Source organism: Emydura macquarii, unplaced genomic scaffold (assembly GCF_026122565.2).
Source record: "Emydura macquarii macquarii isolate MOO-44397 ecotype Brisbane River unplaced genomic scaffold, CSIRO-AGI_Emac_v2 contig_3530, whole genome shotgun sequence".
Lineage (NCBI taxonomy): Eukaryota > Metazoa > Chordata > Testudines > Chelidae > Emydura > Emydura macquarii.
Genome location: NW_027133667.1, coordinates 9,549,121 through 9,575,803, shown reverse-complemented (window position 1 = coordinate 9,575,803; position 26,683 = coordinate 9,549,121). Strand labels below are relative to the sequence as shown.

The following is a 26,683-nucleotide window of genomic DNA, read 5'->3' as shown; positions in this document are numbered from 1 at the left end:
CACCATCCTGGTCAGGTAATCGGTAGTATATTCCTATTGCTATACTCTTACTATTCAAGCATGGTGTTTCTACCAATAGAGATTCTATAGTACAGTTTGATTAAAGATTTTCACTATATTTGACTCTATGCTTTTTTTCACATGCAATGGCACTCCCCCACCAGCACAACTTAGTCATTCTTATTTTTTTGTAACCTGATATATCACCATGTCCGATTGATTATCATCATTCCACCAAGTTTCTGTGATGCCTATTATATCGTTATCCTCATTTGCTACCAAGCACTCAGGTCCACTCATATTAGTATTTAAACTTCTAGCATTTGCATACAAGCACGTATCAAATTTGTCAATATTTAGCTGTCTGACTTCATGTAATGAAGTTGAATGGGACTCTTTTTCATTTGACTGTTTCTTTTCAGTTCCTACCTGTACTTTATCAACTTCTATCATCTTCTCTTTACTAGGATATAGAGTAACTCCTTTAATAAATTCTCCCCTAAGGGATGCTTCTGTCCAAACCATGTGTTCCTCCACACCTTTCTGCTTTTCCCCAGCCCTTAGTTTAAAAACTACTCTACAACATTTTCAATTTTATATGCCAGCAATCTGGTTATGTTTTGGTTTAGGCAGAGCCCATCCTTCCTGTATAGGCTCCTCCTTTCCCAAAAGTTTCCCCTTTCCCAGACCACTGAACATGGTCTTGCTTGATTTTCAACAACATGCTGGGTAGGAGTTGAACTGGAGCACATGCATAAAGGAGCTTGTCTGTCTGGGGCAACAGGGTAGTGTCCATGAGAGACCCTGAGTTATGGCATGCCCGAGAGCAAAGCTGATGACACTTTCTGATTACTTTTGTTGCAAACATCGCTATTTGGGGAGTCTCTCACCATTGGGAAATGAATCTGGCAACATATGGATGGAGAGACCACTCATCTGCTTTATTAGTATGCCAGATTGTTCTGAACACCTGGAAGGTGAGAAGCTTTGAGGTAGACTCAGGTGGCAATGCAAAAGTCCAACAGCCTCAAAGCCTCTTAGCATAGCAGAATCGACCAGGCTTCTGTTGGCCTATTCAGATAGAACATGGCCACTGTGAAATGGAGGAACATAGTCTGTGTCTCCCAACCAAAGGAAAGATTGCACTTCGCAAAGGAGAACTTCCTTGTGAGACAAATCCCTGAAAAAGGTATGGGTAAGGAGCATGGTAAGGGGAGACAGAAATAAGTTGAAGGGTGTATCCCAATTGCACATTGCTTAAGACCCACTGGTTTGCAATGATGTGGGACCAAGCATTTAGGTAGTGGGATAGCCTGTTGGCAAACAGAGTGATAAGAGAGGCTAGCACTCTGGATGGTAGTATGCTTTCCTCAACAAACACATCAAAATGTTTGCTTAGAACTCCCAGTCAGTCCTGGTAGCAAGGCATGAAAGCAGGATAGCAGTATAGCTGCTGAGGACAGAACTGCTTTTTCTTTGGATCAGGTATATAAATGCCCAAAGATTTGAGCATTGGCCCTAGAGTCCTTCAGTCTATGCAGCTTAGAACATAAGAACTGTCAAATTGGGTCAGAGCAATGGCCCACCTAGTCCAGTATCCTGTCTTCTGACAGTGGCCAATGACAGGTACTTCAGAGGGAATGAACAGAACAGGCTATCATTGAGTGATTCCTCCCCCACCACCCTGTTGTCCACTCCCAGTTTCTTGTCATCAGTATGCTCAGAGAAGACTGATGACCCCTCAAAGGCAGGTGTTGTGTGATCGGAATCATGAGCATCTGTGCACTGTAGTGACCAATGCCATGGTTCTAGCTGCAGAGTTGGCAGCATTCAAACCTGACTGACATGAAGTTCTAGCCACTAATTTACTCTTGTCCACCATCACAAGAAATTACTGCCTTTCAATCCCTTGCCAGTTTGTCTTTAAATGTTAATATACTGTCCTAGAGATTAAAATCATAGCGCACCGCAATGCCTGCAGGTTAGCAATCCTGAGCTCATCAGAATCAGTTAAAGACAGTGGCTTCCTCCTTGGACATTCTGGTGGAAGATGTCTGAGACACAATTCACAGACTAGTTGATATCCTAGTTTCTATAGTACCCTCTTGAGTGGAAGAAGTTACTCACCTTGTATAGTTAGGTGCATTTGTGTCCCTGTGCTACCAAAATTCTCCAATCAGCAGTGATGTCTGTTAGGCCCGCACATGCGTTGTTTCCCCTCGTGCCCCGCCACAAGACTAACCAGCATGTGTGGGCTAACCCCCCTCAATTCCTTTTCTATCTCAGAGTCATTGACAAGAACTTCGAAGTAGAGGGGAGAGGGGTAGGTTGTGGAGCACCCATCTTGAAGAACCATTATTAGTACACCAGGTAAGAAACTTCTTCTTCGTCAAGTAGTGTCCCCATGGGTGCTCCACTGTAACTGCTTGGGAGTCATCATCTCCACTGGAGGGCTGGGGCTTCAGAGTCAAGTCAGTTACAGATGATGATACTGTGGTGCCAAAGATGGCATCGGAAACACAGTTCTGAGTAATCTCATAACGTTCTGTGAAGGTATGGGCTGACGCCCAAGGCTCCATTTTAGAGTAGTGGAGTAGGCTCCACTGTACAGATTTTTGAGATAGGGACATTCTTGAGGAAGGCAATGGATGGGGACATCGATCTTGTGGAGTGCATGCAAAAACCATCTGAAGGTGTTATGCTGTGAACCTGAAAATATTGTTTAATGTGGTTCGAAACCCATTTGGAGAGTCTCAGGGATGATATTGTTGAGCCCTTGGATCTTTCCGTAGTAGAAAGGAAAAACTTAGGAGTCTTCCTAGAAGCCTTTGTCCTATCGAGGTAAAAAGGCCAAGACTCTCCTAAAGTCTAGCATGTGTAATACAGCCTCCCTGTTCTCATGGTGAGGCTTAAGGTAAAAATTCGGAAGGTGGATCAGTTGTTTCATGTGAAAAGGAGAGGTCACCTTGCGGGTGAACTTCATGTGAGATCTGAGTGTGGCTTTATCCCAAAAGAATACTGTGTGTGGGGAATGTGCCATCAAAGCCGCTATTTCTCCTATTCTCCAAGCTGAGGCAATCACCATGAGGAAGGACATTTTCATTGACAGTTATGTAAGCGAACAGGTAGCCATGGGTTCAACGGAGGGTCCAGTCAGGCCTTTCAACTTGAGATTTAGGACCCATTTATGGGTAGGATATCAGGGTTGGAGAAAAGGTCAACTATACCTGAGGAATCTTTTTGTGGTTGGGGTATGATAGCACTGAGTATCCTTCTACTTGTCAATGGAAGGCTGCTACAGCCTCTAGGGGATCCCTGAATGAGAATAGAAGTCACTACATAATCTAGGACCTTGGAAGAGTAGGGGAAATGGAGGAAAGACATAGAAAAGGTCCTCACGCCATGGAAGAAGGAGAGCATCGCGCAGGGATTGTTGCCCCATACCTGCTCTGGAGCAGTATCGTGAACATTTCTGCAGAATGTGGCAAGGAAGTAGCCAAATGAGTAGGATAGGTTGGTCAACTGCAGTGGTTGAGGGAAGTGGTCTGTTGACACCTCGACCAACACCTCAAAATTAGTGTTTTGAGGAGGACAGTTGTGATGTGGAAGGTTGTGGGTCTGATTGTTTGCATTTGGAGAATCTAGATTTCTTTCTCTGTGGTTTGTAGAAGCATTGAGTATTGGGAGGTCCATGGTATATGTTGGGGCTGCAGACTATATTTTTTCTTTTATCCAGGCACATAGAACCCTAATGAAGGGAGAGTGGCCCTGGAATCTTTAAGGGTACAGATGGACACATCAGTCTTTTCAGCAAATAATTTGGAGTCTTCAAAGGGAAGGTCTTCGAAAGTTGTCTGCACCTCTTTAGGTGTACACCTGAAAAGGTGTAACCACATCACATGTCGCATAACCACAACCATGGAGATGGACCGGGCCACTGTAAAGGCTGCATCGAGGGCTGACTGGAGCATTGTTTTGGCTACTAGTGGCCCCTCCTGGATTATAGCTTGGAACTGATCATGCTGTGACTCTGGGAGCTGATCAATAAAGGTGTTGAGCTTCAAATAACTGACAGTTATATTTTGCCGTTAAGGCTTAATAATTTATTATTTGGAATTGTAATGTGTAGGAGTAGGCTTTTTTCCCAAAGAGGTCCAAGAGTTCCAATCCCTATCATAGGGGGCAGATCTCATTTGTGCTGGCAACTCCGGGAGTTTACCACACCCACTACGAAGGAGTTAGGGGGAGGGTGGGAAAAAAGGAATTCCGTCTCCCTGGCTAGGATGTAATAATTTTATTGGCCCATTTACAAGTAGGCATCACTGATGCTGGGGTTTTCCATATAGCTTTTGCGGGGTCCAGGAGAGCCTCAATGATGAGAAGGAGTGTAAGATGTCAAGGAGTTTGTGGTATCTTTTACCTCCTCCAGAGATCTCTGTAGCATGCTTGCTACCCTTTTTGCCAGGTCCTGGAAGAGCTGGAAATCATCAGCTAAGGACAGTGGTAGGGGCATGACTGTCTCATCCAGAGATGAGGAAGATATGTGGGTTTTTGGTGTAACTTCTTCCTCAAATCTACCCTCCTGTTTCTCAATGGTCTCCTCTGGAGATTCAGAGATTCTGGACATTGAAGCTGAGGGGGAATGTCTTCCGGGCTCAGGTGAGGCTAAAATCCCGAGAAGTGTGGGGTTGATATGCTGCCCAGGGATCTCAGTAGGGCCAATAGGGTGGCGGGAGAGACTGGCTAAACTATGGTAGTGACGGAGCATGCCGAGGGTATGCCTGATTGATAGGCATCATAGGGAGCATGGAAGGAGTGGTGAAAGATCTCTTCTGGCTGGCTAGCTGATTCACCAGTAGAATGTGGAGGTGCATGGCAAGGTATCGAAGAAGACTCCTGTACTTGGAGAAGACTCGGTAGCAAAGTCCCGGTGCCGAGAAGATAAGAGTCTGGCATACCAGATACTCTGAGCTCTCGAGTGCCGGAACTCCTGCAGTGCTGACCGACTTGGTGCCATTGGCAGTACAGAGGGAATCGGGGATCTTGCTCATACCAAGCGCTTCGGTGCTAGATGGCTCACAGTTGATGATGCCAAAGGTACAGCGTGTACTGGCAGCATCTTCTTACTGGTGTGGTCCCTGTTCCTGTCTTTGTCCATCAGCACCATTGGCTTGGTACTTGTGCCTATCAGGTCTTTAGACATGTCAACAGTACCTGATGCTCCAGACCCTTGTGAGCTCTGGGTACCATAGTTGGACTGTCTCGGTGCCAACAGTACTGAGGATATCGAGCATGCCAGAGATCTTTTGCAGTTAGTTTGGGGCTCACTTTGGGGACTCACCTCTCTCTTTTTAGATGTCTTAAAAGAGGGGCCTGTGGCTGATTTCTTCAACCCATAGTCCCTGGAAGTCGAGGACTTTGGGAAAGACTCACGTCTTCTGGATGACTCCTGGTGCTGATCTGGGGAAGGTTGGAGGGCTGCCTCCATCAGTAAGGTCTTCTGTCTCAACACCCCTGATCTTTCAGGACCTGGGTCTAAGTTGTTAATAGAGACCACACTTCTGCAAAACGTGGCCTTCCCCAAGGCAGCATATGCAAGTGTTTATCTGTGACAGTGATGGCCTCCTTGCAGGAGAGGCACTTCTTGAAGCCCATTAAGCCGGGCATACACAACGGAAGGGAACGCCAATGAAAAGGGCGGGAGGAATTAAAAGGGGTTTTTTAAGAGAAAATAAAGAACTACGACTAAGACTGAAGTAGACTAACTAGCTACTAAAAATGCTAAAGAAGTTAACGATTGCAAAAAGACTGCTAGTGGCTCCGTTTCTAGTGAGGGACAGCTGAGAAGGAACTGAGAGGGGGTGAGTCAGCGCATGCTGGTTAGCTCGTGGTGGGGCATGAGGGGAGACAGCACATGTGCAGGCCTAACAGACACTGCTACCAAAGTTCTCTGATCAGCAGCACTGGGACACAAGTGCACCTACACTGGAACATCCATAGGGACACTACTCGAAGAATAATGCCCAATTAATGAAGCTATTCCAGAGCCCATCAAGGTGCTGTGGCAGATTCCATTCATCGCCTCACTCACCCACTACCTCCAGCCACAGCAAAAAGAGCTGAGCGCAAGTATGTCCCCTCCCAGGGTTTTGAACATTTCTATAACCACCCTGCTCTGGCATCACTAGTGGTCTCAACTACCAATCAAGGAGAACAACAGGGTCAACAGACGTCTTTCCCAAAAGGAAAGGATGCATAGAAGCTTGATCTTTTCAGAATAAAATATTATGCAATAGTTGGTCTGCAGCTCTGTAATAATCGGGGGGGGAACACTCCGCCACCACTTCGCCATCAAGTGAAGAAGACAGGAAGCCAAAGCCAGCTGATGTGGAGCCTCCTATGCTTCCTTGAAAGGGAGATCTATCACAGCAATTTCCTCAAGTTTCGTACTGAGCCCAGTATCAGACGTGGTCTTCTTATACATTTGGCATGGTAGATGTTGGCCACCTACTGGATGAAGCAGACCAGAGAGGGTGAAGAGATGACCTGGAGGCAGACAGAAACCCCCAAGGGTTCCAATTAGGCCAATGGTAAGATCCTGCAGTTCAGTTTCTTCCTAGTCCTGGGTCCCTGCTTAATGGACAAGACGGAACCTTTGGAGGGTACCAAGGGTGCTAGGTGCTCAAAGGAGAATGGTGAGATACATGATGTGACATGTGAAATGTATAAACCAACCTCCGAATCAAGAGATGAATCAGCCTCCTTCAACCAAGTGGAGGGCTGTTCCTGGATGTTGGAATTGATGTCAGGATCCTAGAAAAGGTGCCACAGGAGGGGACACGGCCAGCTTCCTTCTGGATAGCACTTCATGAAGAGGCACTCAGGAATCTGGAGGTGCCCACGATACCCATGCTGAGAAAAAGCTGCCAGTAGTGGGCAAGAAGACTCTTACATTGCCAATGAAATTGGTACTGAGAGATTCAGAAGGATCCCTTGCCACTGTATAAGCTTCCAGAGTCAATGGTATTGGCATAGTCTTTTGGTGCTGAGACATCAAGGGCAGCACCATCACGCTAGAAGAAGCCAGTTACTGGCCAGTCTCAATGGGCCAGTGCTGGCACTGGGAGTCAACAGTCTGCCTGAGCAGTTGACTGCTTCAGAGAATCCCTTGGCTTTGAGCACATCGATTATCTTTGTCCACATGCTTGCTGCTGGAATTTGTGCTGGGGGACCTTGATCTCTCAGACACTACGTCCTTGGAAACCATCTTCTGGTTCCTCTTATTCTGTACTAAGGAGGCAGAATGGACATGAAGATCAGGAAGGCCAGGAGGAGCACTTCTGATGGATGGCAGTGTGTTTGGTACCCACTCCTACTGGGAAGGCTCCAAGGCTGAGCACAGGACTGCCTCCATCACAGAAACTTAAGCCTGGCTTCCCTGTCCTTCATGGTACATGGCTTAAAATCCCTGCAAATTTGGCACCAATCATGAATGAGAGTCTCCCCAAGACATTTCAGGCAACCAGAGTGTTGGTCACTCACTGGCATCAGTTTTTTAAAGGAACGGCAGGACTTGAAACCCAGTGACCAAAGCAAGGCCCAACATCGGTCACATTACCAAGGAACAGAAACTGAAGTTTTAAAAAAACACTTTTAAAAGAAAATTCCTTTTGTAACTACCTAACACTATTGATGCTAAAAGTACTAAAACAAGTACCAACTACATATAAAATACAAAATGAGGAAAAGACTTGTGACAGCAAGATTACTCAGTTCAACAACCATTGTGGGCAGTAAGAAGAAACTGAGGGGCACTGGGGACTGCCCTTTAGACCACTGTGCAGCAGCACGATGCAGCAGAGGGCACATACACCGCCTCACAGGTACAGTTGAGGGAAAAATCTCCAACAACAGTGCACTGGACACACACACACACACACACACACACACACACACACACACACACACACACACACACACACACACACACACACACACACACACACACACACACACACACACACACACACACACACACACACACACACACACACACACACACACACGAAATGGAATAGGCATGTGCAATCAGTTGAAAAAGAATTGATGAACACAGAGCCCAGAGCTTTTATGCTCTCTACTGCATCCATACCTATTCATTTATAAAATGTATCCTCTAAAAGCAGATGTCTGTTCTACTCAGTTTCTCCGAAGACTACTAGCAAACTCATTCCCTGGAAGAACCATAGGGTTTGACACTACCTTCTTTTCCAGCCCCATCCTCATCACAGACTTCTATTTGTTATTTTCCCCCACCTAGATGAATAGATTCATAAGGCCAGAAGGGACTATGATAATGCAGTCTGACCTCCTACATAATTTGGCAATAGAATTTGATTGACGCATATCTCAAAGTTTAAAAAGGGGGTTATTGAGGCATGCACTACAGCAAATAACCTGAGATAGAAAGGGAAAAACATCAACAATTTGTTTTCAAAAGGAAAATCAGTTGGCCTGTTAGGAAGCATGGGGAAGGGATTGGGAGACTCCAGAATGGAAAGGGGAGAAATGACTATAAAGAAAGTTAATATTGGAGAAAAAGAGTGAGACGTGGTGAAAAGGAAGAGTGTGACTGCAAAGATGAGTAGGAAGAGAAGAAAAAGGAAAGGGGAAAGAAATATTACAAGGGAAAATGCAGTAGATGAAAAGAAAAAACCTGAAGAAAAGGAAAAAGAAAATAAAGACAGTAGTTAAATTTTTAAATGGTATTTATTCATACTACACATTTCATGTACATTATGGAACATACAATCTGGCATACAACTACATGAAGTTATGTAAATATATATATATGTGCAAACCACATGTGGTCCTTTGACTCCTGCAAGTTGTCTATGTTGCCGTAAGACCAGCATCACTAATCCACAACTAGCTATAATTAGGGATGAAGGTGGTACTGATGCATCTTTCTGGCTGCATCACATGCTTTACATAAAGTTCCAGAGGGGTAGCCGTGTTAGTCTGTATACAGCAAAAACGAGAGTTCTGTGGCACTTTAAAGACTAACAAATTTGATATTTGCAGGCATAAGCTTTCGAGAGACTTCAGATTACTGCATCTGAACAAGAGAGCTGAAGTCTCTCGAAAGCTTATGCCTGCAAATATCAAATTTGTTAGTCTTTAAAGTGCCACAGAACTCTCGTTTTTACATAATGTGTTTTGGAATGCAAATAACGTTGCTCTGCACTCTGTGTGCCACCAATACCACTTCAAAAGTTCAAAAAACACTGTGATGGGAAAGAATTCACATTAGCATTAAAAAGGCACCCACTTATCTCCTCATACCATCCTCATAATACAATGAACTATTGGCAAATTGGCTGGAAATAATAAATCCCACTCCAGGCAGATGAAAGGTAGATTTCATCATGTCATGAATTAATTCTAACTTGCCAGATCAATGAAAATCTCCACTTTTTTTTTTCATTAGTAATACGGGCATATGCACTGTATCTGGTGCTGTCACAGACCTCTCAGGCTTTATACCATCTGAAAGACTCCTTACTTTGTTCCAAAGAATAGGATCCCCATCTGCCAACGTGGACTCTCTTACCTTCATCTCAATAACAGTTTGCAGAGCTTTTGTCTTGGCTGAATCAGGGGCATTTTCAAACCGACGATGCATGTCCTGTAACAGAAGAACAAATAAATAGTGAAAACACTGATATATCGCTCCACTGGACTCCAGCCAGTTATCAGAGCCTTCTCTCTTTCTAATGCAGCAGAATTCTGCCCTTCTATAGTGCAGTGATGTGCCCAGCCCTTCAATCTTGCTTAATGTGACCTTTCACATCAGAGAAAAGATAGGTTGCAGTCTAGTAAACAGAACTCTAACTCAGTTACACGGGCACAATGGAAACTTGGTCTTTGAGCACCAAAATAAACCAAAAATATCCAAAGTAAACTCTTAAAGTAATACAGCCGGAGTCACTCAAAATCTCCACCACCCTGCTAGTGAGTGAATCCTCAGTTTTTTAAAGGCAATGGCTTCACATAGAAAATAGAACTATTTTAAAGAGGATTAATAAAAACAGCAATAATCTCATTTATGCTTAACATGCTGCTGTGAGCATCTGTTTTGATAATGCGCCATCCATATATTCCGCCCCCAGAGTAGCAACCACCTAGTTACCTATGATGAAAATCTCCCCGAACAGAGGCTGCAAGGGTAGCTGGAAAAACATGATTGGATGGCAAGTAGCTCCAGAGGTTCACAATGTGCAAAGGGGAGGATGACAAATGACTGTGTGCTATTTGTGTAGATATGAAAAGGGCATGCACTCAGGTTGCAGAGTGTTCCAGAGAGATACCTAGAGAATACAAATGGCAGCAAGCTGAACTGTTCTACAGCACTTTCCAAGTTGCTACAGGACACAAATAGGTAGTTAAGGGAAAAACAGATCTGTTATAGTGTATCTATTCCTCTTCTCTGTATTCATTTTCAAAAATGAACAAGCAGGGCCTGAGATGTTAAATGTCCCCATCACCCACGTCACACAATATGATATTAAATACGAGACAAATGTAGGCAACCAAAACCTTGCCATATCCAAAGTTAATTGTGCTGTGGTGCACTCAAATCTAAATTGTGATTGCACTTTACCTAATAAATAAATACTTGTATAAGCCTTGAATAGTCATGAAAATTTCCTGGCCCAGATAAAAAAAAAATATTCACTCACTCTTTCCATAAAGATGGCAATGAAAAAGATAGTATTTTATTTGCTAGTCAAAAAGGTTTCTTGTCCCAAATAAACGAGGAAGCAGAATTTGTAAAACTGATTCATATAGTGCTTTCAAAAGATACTAAAAGATTACTTAAAACTCTGAGGCAAAATGGGGAACTGATTTGATCTAGACCATAATGGGAATCTGTATCACAGTAAGATTTAATACTCAGAAATTCATGTTTCCCACTCTCTAGACCATCCATTTCTTGCCTCTAAAACACAGAACTTTATAGATGTTATATTTGTACGCGATGGCAAAGATACATGCAACAAGATGTGTGTCTGTCTATATATAATTTGTGTACTTTCTGAGAAGCTATTTTTGCGGATATAAATGTCAGTCTGAACTGAAAAGGTTAGTAAAAGTCTGCTGGCAAATAAACTATTACACATAAGGTAAAGGCCAGAAAACCCCTAAAAATACACATGCTACTCTCAGACTTGACAGCCAAGCAGAGAGTCCTTTGTCAATGTTTTCACTGAGGCCACACAGAAGAAAAGCCACACAACATCAGTTTAAATTCCATAAATATCTGCTGAGTGGCTTCACGTAAAAACTGTTTAAAACCAGAGGCCCCAATTTACATCTTTAAAAATACTCACTGAAGTTATAGCTCCATTTTTACAACTCCCTCAAGAGTGATAACATGCTTTATGGAAGGTAAAGAAAACAGGGTTTGAACTCAAAAAACATTATGAATTTATCATTAAAAATTATTACTCTTTCTTGGACTTTCCTAGCTCTCAAACATGTAAGTAGAGGAAAGAAAATAGTATTGAAAAGAATTCTTTACATTTTTGAGCATGTGGAAAGACCCATTAATGGAAAGTGTCCTGTTTTGAGCTACAACCCATTTCCCTAACTGCTTCTGGCACACTGCTTACATAACTTCCAAGTTTGTTTCCTGTATTATTGTTAGGAAGAAATGCAGTAACTCTGTTACAAAAGGGGAGAAGATCTTTCCATGATGTTCAGTGAAAGAGAAAGACCTGAAAGATCAAAGGGTAAACACAAAGACTGCCAAAAAATTGTACAGATCATTATTTTGATTCCATTTGTGCCCAAGATGTGCTAGGTGCTTTCCAAATGTGCAAAGACACAGACCCTGCCCCAAGAATATAAAAACTGGGACAAAGACAACAATGACTAAATGGCAGGAAACACACTGTAAAAGCAGCTTCTCTGAGGAGATGCAGCAACCTCTATCTTTAAAATGCACAACACTTTTCATAATACAAGATTCTTGCAACTTTTATTTGGGAAACTTTACCATCTCCATTGTTTGCAACAGGACTTTGTTCTATAGCAGAGGAAAAGTTCCATGGCCATAGAGAAGCCCTTTGCTCATCCTTTGAAATTTCACTCTGATTTGGTTGAGTTATAAGTCGTTGAAAATCACCATTTCCCACTTCTGGATTGTGGTGTTAATGCTTAATTTTGCACCCCTGCACAAGCTGCAGCATCAATTGCACTGAGATCCCCCAGGAGCAGAGACTCAATCTAGCTGCCACTGTTGGGCAGTGGAGCCGCTGGGCTCCCAACCTCTTACCCAGAGACACCACAGTGGCCAAGAGCACCGCAGCACCTTCGCTACCTCCCTTCCGCACCCCCTACTCCCTGGGCAGTAAGGAAAGAAAACATGGATCAGAGAAAAGGCAAATAAAAAAATAATAATAGGGAAACAGGACAGCATGAGCTCTAAATGTCACTTCTGCTGACTGTTGTTAATTCTGTACCCTTTCACGACCTTTATTAAGCAAATGCCTTCAGGCCAGCCAACAGGAATCCCAGGCCCCAGGGCAGAACAGGTCCACCCCACCTCTTCCATCTGCAGCCCTGCCCACAGTCCGCCCCATCCGCCACTCGCCACCACATCCATCCCCCCCTCACTCAGTCCTTCTCCTCTTCCCCCAGGTGGCGAGCATCACACTCCCTCTTCCCCCAGGTGGCGAGCATCAGTGGGGAAGGGGCTGAGCAGGCAGGCGAGTGGGGGAGGAGAGGAGGGATGCACGCGGTGAGTGATGGCAGTAGGGAGTTAGCAGGGAAGGGGGACACAGCTACGGGGAGATCAAGTATGGAAAGGGAGTGTGGAAGAGAGGAGGGAGCTCGAGCAGCGAGGTGGGCTGATGGGGAGGGAACATGACAGTGAGCAGGAGGGGGGGGGGGCTGAGAGGAGCAGGAGTGGACTGTGGGTGGAACGGAGAGCTAGCCACCCCGAGGAGAAGTTTTCACACCTCCGCCCGTGGCCCGGGCCCCTTTTAAAACCGCCAGTCCTCTGGGCAATTACCCCCTTTCCCCCATCTCCACCTCCACCCCCTCAGCGGGTCTGAATGCCTTATACTCCGCTGAGAGGTTACACTGATAGAGAATAGAACTCAGTTCTTTAATATGTCAAATCCAAATACCATGGTCTTAGCCACATTGACTCTCTGAAAGAGCCTCCCATATCTTTGTCCTTGGATATGCTGTCTGTAAAAGGGTGATCTGATACACAGATCACACACTATTTCCAATGAATGGTTCACAGAGAATAACTATGTTAGCTGGCAGGAAAAGGCTAAGTCCTGGAGCTCAGGTGGTAGAAGTATGTGCTGCAGAGCTGACTATTCATGGTTTGCACTCCACTGATAATACTAGTAAGTTGCAAGTTACAATTAAGGGAGGTGAAGGCCACACAGGAGGAATCTGTTCTAACCCTGCCTCTCCCACTGAGTGCCTAAATAACACTGGGCAACTGACAAACCAAAATTTTGGTTGGTGACCACTAACTGTGAGTTCCTTATTTTCTGATTGTCCAGTCTGAGACATCTGTGACCTAACTTGTAGAAGTGGGGAGCACTCACAACTGCAATTGAAATTAATGGAAGCTTTGAATGCTCAGCGCTTCTGCTAGTAAGGCAGTGTGGTCTGGTGGAATGAGCCCACAATTGGGAGCCATGAGTTCTAATTCTGGCTCTGCCATTTTCACTATGTGCCATCAGGCTACTTACTCACTTTGTATTCTCTAAGTTTCCCCATCTGTAAAGATGGGGATAACGCTCTTATCTTTCATAGGCATTATGAAGATAAATTCATTAAATGTTTGTGATGTGCTCAGATGCTACAGTGGACAAATCCCATAAAACACGTATGTAAAAGTATAATTTCATATATGATGTAGCGTTTGGATGGTATGCAGTAAATAAGACATAAGGCCCAGACTGAGATGAGGATAGAAATAAATATTGAATAGATGCCTCATATACAAGTACCATCCGTATCTTGATAAACAAATTGGGCAGAGACATCCTGTAGAAAAAAACAGTATGTGATCATGTAATCAGAGATTGTATCATAGTGCATAAGCACAAAAGTGTGCCAAATTAAGACTGAATAAGAGCATAAGACCGGAAGGGATTTCGTGGAACAAAGCCCAGTCCCCAGTATACAAGGCAATCCCATCACATAATCCTGTACATAAATTTATAAACTCCAACTCAAAACTATCGTTGGGTTGTTTGCCTCCACTATTCCCAGTGGAAAAGCGTACCAGACTCTCACTCCTCTGATGGATAGAAACCTTCTTCTAATTTACAGCCTAAATTTAATCATGGCCAGTTTATACCCATTTGTGTCAATATTGTCCTTTATCTTAAATAGCTATTTTCCTTCCATGGTATTTACCCCACTGATGTATTTAGAAAGAGCAATCATATCCCTTCTTAGCCTTCGGGTTGGTAGGTTAAACACGAGTCAAGCTCTCTTAGTCTCCTAAAACAAGCTCTTCATTGACCCTATCATCCTAGTACCCCTTCTCTGCACCTGTTCCAGTTTGATTTCATCCTTCCAGAACATGAGTAATCAGAATTGTACACAATATTCCAAATGAAGTTTTACCATTGCCTTATACAATGGCATTAATACTTCCCTATCTCTACTGGAAATACCTTGCCTGATACATCATAGGACTGCTTCTGCTTCTTTTCTTTTCTTTTCTTTTTTTTCTTTTATTTTTAATAGCTACATTACATTTGTGGCTCAGAGTCATCCTGTGATCAACTAACACGTATAGTTCTTTCTCATCCTCTGTCCTTTCCAACTGATAAGCCTCCCAAGCATACATCAGAAATTTTTGTTATTAATCCCTATATGCATGACCTTGCAATTTGTACTGTTAAACTTAATCCCATTTGTATTACTCCAGTCCTCTAGGTCATCCTAGTCTTCCTGTAGAATATTCTCATCTTCTCTGTATTGACGGTGCCTCCCAATTGTGTGTGATAAGCAAATTTCACTAGCATACTCCTACCTTTTATGCCAAAGTCATTAATCAAAATATTAAATAAGACTGGATTCAAGACCAGTCCTTGAGGAACTCTACTAGTATTCTTTCTTCAGCCCAACAATTCTCCTTTCAGCACAATCCATTGCTCCCTCTTTAGCCAGCTCCTTACCCACTTTACAATTCCTGTATTAATCCCAATCTTCTCCATTTTAACTAATAATTTCCAGTGAGGTGCCATGTCAAATGCTTTACTGAAGTCCAGATAGATTAGAGATAGGTGAGATGTGTACATGTCAGATCCTCAAGTCTCAAAGGACTTGTTTACAAGGGAACACTAAGGAAAGTTAAGGTAAATCAAGTAAAGCTGTAAAGTTAATGTAAGCATGATAAACCCCCTTGTGAATGCTCTCATTCAGAAGTCAAGTACTCTAACTGAGTCTTGAATGAGTGTCCCCATATAGACATGGCTTAAGAAATACAAAATATTTCACTATGATGCGCTAAATATCCAGCTCAGTGACACACAACATTCACGGAGGTGAAAAAGAAACTGTTATTTTACTATAAGTATCTACTAAAATCAAATAAAGTGTCTTTTTACTAATTCCTAATCATACTAACTAATGTTAAGTCCACAAACTCAAAATAAGTTTAAACTGTGTTCTAAATGGAATAAATTTTGTACTGAGGTTTTCCATATAATGATTTATGCACAGAGTCAGAGATTAAGGCCAGCTGGGACCACTGTGATCATCTAGTCTGAACTCCTGCATAACAGAGTACATAGGTTTTCCCAGAATTAATTACTGCATCAAGTTCAATAATTGTGGTTGAGCTAGAGCATATCTTTTAGAAAAACATACAGATTTGATTTAAAATTTTCCAGTGATAGAGAAACCACTACAACCCTTGGTTAGTAGTCCCAATGGTTAATTACCTTCATTGTTAAAAATATGCATCTTATTTCTAGTCTGAATTTGTCTAGCTTCCACTTGCAGCCAGTGTGGATCTTGTCCTACCATTGTTTGCTAGATTGAAAACCCCATATCAAATTTCTGTTTCATGTTATTTCAAGGTAACATATGGTTCCTAAGAATCATGCATCAACTCAGAGGATTTTTAATAACCACTTGAAAACAGTTATCACTACAGCCTCTCTCTCTGAATAATCCAGGCCTCAAAGGGCTATTGGTTTTTCACATACTAAATAAATCACAAACAAAAAGTCCTTTCAAAAAACAAAATCCTATCTGATTACTGGAATAGCCAAGAAAGTTATTCTACTAAATATGTGGTGTGAACCTATGAGAAAAACTGCATTCTTCCTCTGATATTTCATCTATGTCTATTAAAGGCTCATGTGCAGACAGTCAGCAGACACTGGAAAGCAATGGATGGCATGTAAATTGTGCCCAGCAGGTAGACAAGGAAGCATCACTTCCCTTGGAAGGAAAACATCAATGTACCCAATTACTAAGCCTAATTACCAAGATGAGCAATTTATAGAGTGCAATAACCATGTTGTGTCTAATATATACAATTGTGATGAAGTGTTCCCTCTGTGCAATGGAACATCTAAGGGCTGACAAATTCTAACCAGTCAGAAAAATAGTTGAAATTTAAGTTATAATCTGGAATGTAAATAGCCCTCAGCAAGGAGCAGTAACAGTGCTAAATTTGAAACATATTAGTTCTAATTTAATATTATTTCTATAGCAATAGCATCCACCATATGATAAGCACTTTCCAAACACAGACTATTCTTGCCCTTCCTTGAGATCCTACAATCTTTGATGACAACCAACATATGAAGGATGAGGGAAAAGGATACCATCAAAATATGCACACTTGATATGTTACATAAAGAAAAAAACCACATGCACCAACCTAATTAAAAGAACAGTAAGGTTGCAAAAGTCAAGAACTCAAAAGTTAGGGAATGTCAGAATTTAGGTGGCCCAGGCAACCTTAATTCAGCCCTCTTGTGCATGTGTGTTATGATGGAGTCTGATTACATGATCTCACACGATTTTTTCCACAGGAGTAATGCCTCATTCAGTGAATGGACAGTTATTCAGTATTTCTTTTTATCCATCTCATTCACTGTGTGGCCACTCAGGCCTTATTTAATTCACAGCATCAACAACCAGCACTGAATACAAAATTATTAATTTCTTCATGGGCATTTCTCTCTGGTGTTTTGTAGTATATAAGTGATTCACAAACAAATGAATTTATCTTCACATGACTTCTCTGTATCAACCTCATTTTACAGCTGGGGAACTGAAGCACAAAGGTATTAAGTCCAAAATTGTCAAAAATGCCCAATAATTTTGGATGTATCTGGGGACTGAATTTTCAGAGCATTTAGCATTTTATAGCACTTTGTATGTTCAAAATACATCTCCAAATAATGTCAGTTGCTGTTATGAACGCTCAGTACTTTGCGAATCTGGCCCTGGATGTCCCAGAGTTTCCAGAAAATGAAGAAAACATAATTAATGGCCAATTTAGAACATTTTGGTTTAAGTAACTTGCCCTGCATCACTTAGGACCTGTGTGGCACAGACATAGATAGAATCCAATTCTCAAGACTGCATTCACCATTAACATCTTCCAACTTTTGCAACAAATGAGACTGGGATTTTACAAACTCATTTATTACACATCCCTGATTTATTTCCTGAGCACCATTCATCTTGTGCACTGAATGAGGAGGCAGGATTATGTAGGGAATTAGGCTTTTGGCTATAGGGCAAGGTTCTCAATTAAGGTTGTAGAATCTGTCTGAGTAACTTTAATTCTCACTTCCTAACTTTTAAGTGCTTGGCTTCAGAGACTTACCATTTTTAATGAAGGTTCATGGAAATAATTTCCTAATGAAAAAAAACCCACAGAAATTCTATCATGTAGAACCATAATGACCACCCAAAAATTGTGTATTCAGCAGGGCTGGGACTTTTAGCACAGATCTGTAACAGTTTAGCTAAAGAAGTAACTGGTAGCAGAAGTAAGCTGTTATCCTCTATGTGCAGCAACCATGAGAAGATGAGATATGCATGTTGCTAGTGGATTTTACAGCTATTTGCTTATAGCAAAGGAATATAGAAACTCAGGACTCCTGTTTTCAACTCCCAGTTTGGAGGGGAGTGTTCTCTACTGGTTACAGACAGTTCTGCCAGTGATCCCAACCCCATTTGCTCCTATTTCATACCCTCTTTTTCAGTCCCCCAGCTTCTGCCCTCTCACCCCACTTCAGCTCCTATCCAAACCTCTTCCCTATACCCACGTCATCTCCTACCTCAGTCCACCTCTGCTATCCAACCCACACATATCCCTTAGTTCCTGCCTACTTCCCTCTGGCTCCCTTTCCACCTTCGAGTTCCTGCAAAAAACCCCAAAACAAACAAAAAAAACCCGATCCCCCAAACTTCTCTCTGCATTCAGATCAGGTGCTTTTTCTCCCTCCTCCTGACTGACAACAGAAGGAGAGCACACAAAAGAATCCCCCTAAGGCCTCCAGTAGCCAGGAGGAGCAATTGCAGGGAAGTCCTGCTCAGCACACTTCTCCTCCCCCAAGCTCTGGGATGGAACATGTACAGTCTGGTCAGCATACAAGAGCTATGAGGGGATTAAGCATGCTCAGTGCAGACAAAATCAGAGAATTTAGATACCCAACTTTGACAATTCTCTTGACCCTGTGTGAACTGAGATGTTCTCAGATGCTTACTATATGACCAAATCTGGGCAGATTTTCACTGGACAGAGAAAGGCTCATTCTAAACACAAGAGCAACCCCTCTGCCAAATTTCAAATCCCTGCTCCAAATTATGGAGATGCAAGAACTTCTCAATGAAACAGACAGAAGGGGTTTGTTTTATTTGGTTTTTTTTAATAACATGGGCAAAATATACTTTTCTCTAACCTCATTCTCAAAAATGACTGAACTGTTTTAGCTAAATATGAAAAAGAAAAAAAAACCAGACAGCCTGAGACAGACCCCGGCAAAGCTGTGAAAGTATAAGCAACTGAAAACAGGGTTCTATCATGAAAAGTGTCAGGCAACTGTTAACTATGGGGGTTGATATCAGCGCCACATGTAAATATGTACACATTTATTATAACCATTTAAAATTGCATTCAGTGCATGTAAACACAATTTTTAGATTTCAAAATTTTAAGAACAGGTTAAGAGGCAGAATTTGGGAGATTTCAGCCACTTCCTCTCCCCCCACTATATTTGGAAGTATAATCATTAAAACACATTCAATTCAAATTCTACAGCTGTGCTCCAAATTGTGCAGGAGCCTTAAGAGCCTGGGTAATTTGAAACATGCGATTGAAAAGCAGATGTACTAACTTCTCCCGCACCCCTTTCTCAGCCCAGTCATTCTGCTGCTGATTCCAAGACATCAATGCAATTGTCTGTTAACTCTGAAGCAGAGCCCTTAAGATTGCATTTAAGCATCATATAAGTTAAAGCAATTATATTTCAAGACACCGTTACATTTCCTGTACATACCACAAGTGATGCACATACTGTATATATTTTATTTTCATTTTATGTCTTGTTAAATGTAAAGTTGAATAAATTAATGTATTAAATAGATACCACAAAAAATAATGGATAAGCTATATGATGTAGGGATCTTAATTTGTGTTACCTGACTTTTAAAACAATTTAAAATGTGTAATCTTAACACAGTATAATCCATATGCTTTATAAAGCTGCATTTTTTATTCCTCAGAGAAAGAGAGAATCTGTGGGGAGGATGCATAGATTTGTTTGGATCATCAGAACAGATCAGGGTAACTCAGCTAGAATGGTCCAGAAACACCCAGAAGAGTAACAGTTACAAGGCATGCTCCGTAGCTTTCTTGAAACCACCATTATGGGCAGGCAATTTTGTACGTCTTACATATTCCCAGCATCAGAGCTGAGCTAACTGGAGCCCAAGGACAGGGGAGGTTATAAAACAGACATTAGGGAGAGTTCATAGATTTGGCTAATAGGCACAAGACCAGAAAATGTGTCTGCTGTCAGGACTGGATACCAACACCAGTAACATTTTGGATACAAGCCAGTTTTCCTCTCTGACCACAAATTGAGAACAGCAAGTCACCTATTAACCACAAGACTTAATGACAATAGCTAAAAGGAGTCACATTTTGTTTGCTGACAAAAAAAAACATTTGGATAAGGATGGAGAGACACTGCAGTTTCCATTTCAAAAATGAATTTAGGTGATGCACACCATATTTTAGGTCACACTATGGACTGAGAAATGTACTCTGAAAGAAGATCAGATTAGAAAGAATGTGTTTTATATGTGTGCATTAAAATACAAGATAAATATTATATTGAAATTTTACACTGTAATGCAAACCTTATGAACCAAATAATGAACATGTAATGTAACAGCAGCAGTTCGTAGAAGTGTGTACTGGAAGAAACACTGGTGGCTTTGCTGCCTAACAACTTTTGGTTTAGAAGTTATTTAATAAATATTCCAACCACTGTTTATAATGCATATATTAAATGTATGAATTTGTTTACTAAGCAATTGTTTAAGATTCTCTGATGCTCACAGGAAGCTGTTGCTTTGTTACACCTGCATTCACAGGGTTCTGATTGTGTAATACTTTCCAAAAAGTCCTGAAGAAATAATTCTGGCCTGTGCTTCAGCATAAAGTTCAGCTGAGGTACAGGAAAGGGGAGTGTAGTAGTAGATGTACATAATTTACCCCATCATCCATTGCAAGAGTTTTCCCATTCTGAAACATTTTAATTGATTTCACTATATAAAGGTGGCACCACTAATCATTAGAGTTCCTTCAGCAATCACTTCCACACTTTCCTTTAGCCTCATTTTCAAGGTGACTAAACATAAACAGAATTCTATGAAAAATAAAAAAAGGATCCAAATTAAAAATGAGGAAAACTTAAGGTATGAAGGTCATTATGATATAGCCATCATTTAAATCAAAATTAAAATGCAGCTACCTCTTGGCTGGAGCACAGCAACGTACAGTGAAAAACAAGCTTTGGTAGTGTAGGGCAGGAGATGAGGAAAAACATGATATGCAATTGAAATGGTAAGAAGTAGTTTTAAACAGGCAGAATAGAATTAACAGAGTTGAAATCTGACTTCCTACAAAGTGGATAAAAATCATGGTATAAAATGCAGTGCTGTATGTGTAGACAAGCCCATAGTCAAATTATAATCCAGTGTCTCCAAACTAAGTGCTTGTCTACACACATATAGCACTGCAGTGGCACAGCTGCATGGATGCCAATGGGAGAGCTACTGATGCCAACGGGAGAGCTTCTCCCAGCGACTAGGTACTCTACCTCTTCAAGAGGTGGTAGCTATGTCAACAGAAGAAGCCTTCCTGTCAACACAGTGCTGTCTACACCAAAGGTCAGGTTAGATTCTCCACACCCCTTAAGCGACATAGTATACCAATGTACGTCTGTAGAGTAGACCAAGCCTAAATTTTGTATTTGGGGGCCCTATTTTTGAGATTATCCTGTTGAGAACCCCCCGGCCAAAGTCTGAACAATGACTAAGTAAGGGGCCACCCTGACAAAATTTGATGTTTGCCAAAGTGGGGTAAGAGGCACTAGCCTAGACAAAGTAGTTTTTAAGCAGGCAAAAAAAAGTTGCTTACCTTACAGTAACTTAGTTCTTTGAAAGGTGGTGTCAATATGTGTTTCTGTTTGTGCACCTCCTAGCACCAGAGATCAAATCTTTTTGTAATGAGCACTATTCCTTGGTCCATGCCTGCACCCTTATAGCCCTGGCACCATCCCAAGGGTGTAAAAGGGGCAAGGCAGAACAACCGCCTCTTAGCTTCTTCACTAACTGAAATCTAGCCATAGTTCAAGGAAGGTAGGTTGTGGAATACATATAGACAACATCACTTGAAGAGCATCAGTTACTGTAAAATAAGTAACCTCTTTTTTCTTCCATTGGTTGTCTATAGGTATTCCATTCACCGAGGCGCCAAAGCAGTTATCAAACAAAGGTAGGTTATTGGAGTCTCAAGCACATATCTACCTAAGAACTGCCCTACCAAAGACAGTATCCTCTCTAGAAGAATGTCCAATTATATAACACATTGTGAACATATAAAGAGTGGCTCATGTGGCAGACTTACAAATTTCTATTATAGGGACATTTTTGAAAGAAACCACTGAAACCGTTTGGGTACTAATGGAGTGAGTTTGTATACTAATAGTATAAACAGAGTATATAACAGGGTTATGATTTGCATATAATAACCAAGGGTGATCATCCAGGAATCGTTTTATAATCTCTGAGAGGAAATGGCTCTTCCCTTAACCCTTTCTGCAGATGCTATAAACAATCTAGAAGTAATCTATATGTTTTAGCCCTATCTAGATAAAAATGATAGGGCTCTAGTAATAGCTAAAGAATTAAGAGCTCTCTTGAGTTTGTTAGTGTTGCAACACAGTACCTGATATGTCCACCTCTCGCCCCCACCTAACCACCTGGTGCATCAGCAAAACCTCGACCTGACCTTATTAGGCCATTTCCTCGCCTCTCCTGAAACTGACCTTATTAGGCCATTTCCTCACCCCCTCCTGAAACTGACCAGGTGACTGAGAGCAGCTGCCTCATCACCCAGCCAAAGGTTGGTCATGGTTCAAATATCTCCCCTCCCATCCGGAGCAACCTTGGCTACCTGAAGCCCCTAGTATAAAACCGGGGCACGCCCCAGGCTCCGGTTGAGAGCTCACCGTCCGCCAGACTGATCATCTGGCCCGTCCCTATCTCTCCCGACTGACTCCGAGCGCGTATGGAATCATACAAGCCGTGTTTCTGCTGTTCAGCAAGCTTCTGGGTGTCATGTTGCAGCTCTTTCTGATGCTGGTAAGACGTTAACCCTTTCTCTCCTCTCTCCCTTTTAGCTTTCGTTTAAAACTTGCTCTAAAAGTAATAGCCGTACCCCCCCCCCCCAACAGTATAAGTAAACATTAATCTAGTTTTTATATTCCTGTTGTTTTAATAAACCCTTAATTTCCAACCGACTCATTATTGTCTCTTGGGGATCATTAACCTGTCAGGTCAGTTAGCATGCAATTTTGGGCAAAAAGCAGGTAAGTAAATAAGGTTAATATGGAAATCAGACAATTTTAGGAAGGAAACTTGAGTAAGGCCTAAGTGAAAATTGTCTCTGTGAAAGACTGCACAAAGTTGATCAGACATAGAGCATTGCTTTCCCCATTCTCCTTGCAGAAACGATAGCCTCCAAAAATGTCTTCAGCAATAACAGTTTCAAAGAACATATGGCCACTGGTTCAAAGAACGCTTTCATCGATCTCACTAAAATAATGTTCAGTCCCAGTGTGGAGGTGCATCTCTAACTGGAGGAAACAGTTTAATCAATCTTTTTAGAAATCATGATGCTATAGGATAGAGAATATAGTGTAGCCCTCAATTTTAGGATAGTAGTAGATATTAATGTTACATGAACTTCAATGGAATTAACAGACTTGATAATTTTAATGAAAGAAGACAGTTCAGAATGAGAGGTATGTCTGTCTTAAGGGGGAAAAACCCATGTTCTTGAGTCCAAATCGAAAATCTTTTCCATTTAAGCATTATAGGTAATTTTCATAGAATGTTTCCTACTATTAAATAAAATAGTCTGGACATCTCTGGAGCAGGATTTTTCTGTATCGTTCATGCAGCTACAATCCATGCTGTCAGATACAGAGATGGTAAGAGTGGATGAAGAGAGGTTGGGTTGTCAAATCTGCAATTAGGGGAAGAATGATTGATTTCTGAATTGATAATCTTAGTAATTTTTGGTCTATCTGAGGCAGATTGCACCACCAGAATATTTGTTGAACAATGGAGGTCTTCAAACGCCACTCATGGTCCAAGGCAAAATGTTTTGTATGTTTAGCAGATCCGCATGAGTGTTCATTAGACCTAGTTAAAGAATTGCTATGATCAAAATGTTATGTTCTATACGCCATTACCAAAGGTGCATCGCCTCCTGACACAGAAGAGACGACCTGGCTTTTCACTGGCTGTTTATGTAAAATACAGCAGTAGAGTTGTCCATCAGTACCTGTAGAACATTTCCTCTGATTAGATGTAAAGGTGCCATGCATGCTTGATGAACTGCTCAAAGTTCTAATACGTTTATGTGTAACTAAAGATTCTTCCTGCAACCAAAAACCCTGAGTTTGTTGGTGATGTAGCTAAACTTCATCATTCTTGATTTGATGCATTTGCCACCAAAGTCAGGGACTTTTGTGGAGGTGAAAATGAGAGACCTTTATAAACTTGAAGATGGTTTATTAACCACTGACGAGAGGTGAGCATTAGCTGAAGAATCCTAACAAACTTATCAATGTCTTTTGTTGGTGGGATGTACAGCAACTTTAACCAGATCCATAAACAATGAAGTCAAAGTCTAGTAAAAGGAGTGACAAAAATACAAGATGCCTCTTGTCTTAGTAGCCTCAGCTAATAAAGTTCTTTTGTAGTTGAGTTATAACTTCTGTCACATTGTTAAATCCAGAAAGAGGTGAGTATGTGGATGAAATAGTGTAATCTATAAGAGTACTTATGAACTCTACGTTTTCTAAGGGAATTAAAATAGATTTCTCTCCGTTTACCCTTAAACATACATTGGTTAATAAGCGAAGAGTTAACTGAATGTGTTCAGCAATGTGTTGGGATGATTGCTGGACTAGCCAATCATCTAGATAGGGGTAAATACTTACATTTTCTTTTCTGAGGAATCATAGAATCATAGAGTTGGAAGGGACCTCAGGAGGTCATCCAGTCCAACCCTCTGCTCAAAGCAGGACTAACCTCAGCTAAATAATCCCAGTGAGGGTTTTGTTAAGCTGCAGCTTAAAAACCTCTAAAGATGGAGATTCCACCAACTCCCTAGGTAACCCATTCCAGTGCTTGACCACTCCTAGTGAAAAACTTTGTCCTAATGTCCAACCTAGACCTCCCCCACTGCAACTTGAAACCGTTGCTCCTTGTTCTGTCATCTACTGCCATTGAGAACAGTCTAGCTCCATCCTCCCTGGAACCCCCTTTCAGCTAGTTGAAGTCTGCTATCAAATCCCCCCATATTTTTCTCTTCTGCAGACTAAACAAGTCTAGTTCCCTCAGCCTCTCCTCATAAGTCTTGTGCTCCAGCCCCCTAATCATTTTTGTTGCTCTCCGCTGGACTCTCTCCAACTTGTCCACATCCTTTTTGTAGTGGAGGGCCCAAAACTGGACATAATACTCCAAATGCAGCCTCACCAATGCCGAATTGAGGGGACTAATCACTTCCCGTGATCTGCTGGCAATGCTCCTACTAATGCAGCCCAATATGCTATTAGCCTTCTTGGCAACCAGGGCACACTGCTGATTCATATCCAGCTTCTTATCCACTGTTACACCTAGGTCCTTTTCTGCAGAACTTCTGCCTAGTTCGTCGGTCCCCAGTCTGTAGCTGTGCATGGGATTCTTCCGTCCTAAGTGCAGGACTCTGCACTTGTCCTTGTTAAACCTCATCAGCTTTCTTTTGGCCCAATCCTCTAATTTGTCTATGCCCCTCTGTATCCTATCCCTACCTTCCAGGGTATCTACCACTCCCCGCAGCTTAGTGTCATCTGCAAACTTGCTGAGGGAATGCTGCTACTACTGCTAAACACCTTGTGAAGACTCACATATCTAATGACAGACCAAACAGGAGCACTCTATAATGGTAGTGCTTTGTTCCCACAATGAATCTTAAGAATATTTTGCATGCAGGATGAAACTGCATGTGTGAGAGATGTGAAAATACACAGCCTGCAGGTCAAGAGCTGCAAAGCAATTCAGTGAATTCAGGAGGAAAGTACTGATGCTAGAGTCACCATGCTGAGATAATTTAAGACTAACTAGAATAGTTAGTCAGTCTAGAATAGCTTAACTAGCTTAATAGGTTAACTAGAATAGCCCTCCAACATCCTTTTCTCTTTGGTACAAGGGAAAAACAGGAATAAAACCTCCTTCCCTTGAATAGAGTGGAATCTTCCTCTATTGCTCTGAAGGCCAACAGAGATTGACCCTACTCATGATAAGAGGGTTTCCTGAAAAGAGAAAAGGAAGAAGGATGGGGGATAGGGACTTCCTAGAACTGAATGACATAGCCCAAGCAAATTATGTCGAAGACCCACTGCTCTGTAAAGAAGCTTTCACAGCCCTCTCAAAAAAACTGATATTGACCAAAAGGGGTACAAGGGAAAAATCCATTACTACTAGTTTGGCACTCTCAATGAGATAGTTAAATCCGCTGTCTATTTCTAGGCACCTGACATCGCGAAGCCAAGTTAGAACAGGAGGAAGCAGAAGTGCAGCATTTTTGGAAGCTTCTTCTTTTTTGTACAGGCTTTGTATGTCTATGATAATAATAAGCTGAAAATAAAGAAGGCTGAATAGGCTGTCTGAACGGAGATGGCCTTCTCTTAGGCTATAGGGACATCAATACCCAATGATCTCAAAGTTGCCCTCAAACCCTTTAGGGCACGAAGCGTGTCATCGGTCTTTAAACTACATAGCTCAGCAACTTCAAATGATAAGTCTTTTACTGAGTTTTGAA

General features: G+C 41.9%; 1 protein-coding gene across 13 annotated transcripts in view; it reads right to left on the bottom strand.

Annotated features, from left to right (window-relative positions):
- ERC1 (ELKS/RAB6-interacting/CAST family member 1) overlaps nt 1–26,683 on the bottom strand; it is a 530,012-nt gene that overhangs the window by 380,044 nt on the left and 123,285 nt on the right. For all 13 annotated transcript variants that reach the window (XM_067536284.1, XM_067536288.1, XM_067536285.1 and 10 more), the window contains one exon: nt 9,614–9,688. In XM_067536284.1, coding sequence (XP_067392385.1) covers nt 9,614–9,688 — 75 coding nt within the window. The remainder of the gene's footprint in view (nt 1–9,613; nt 9,689–26,683) is intronic.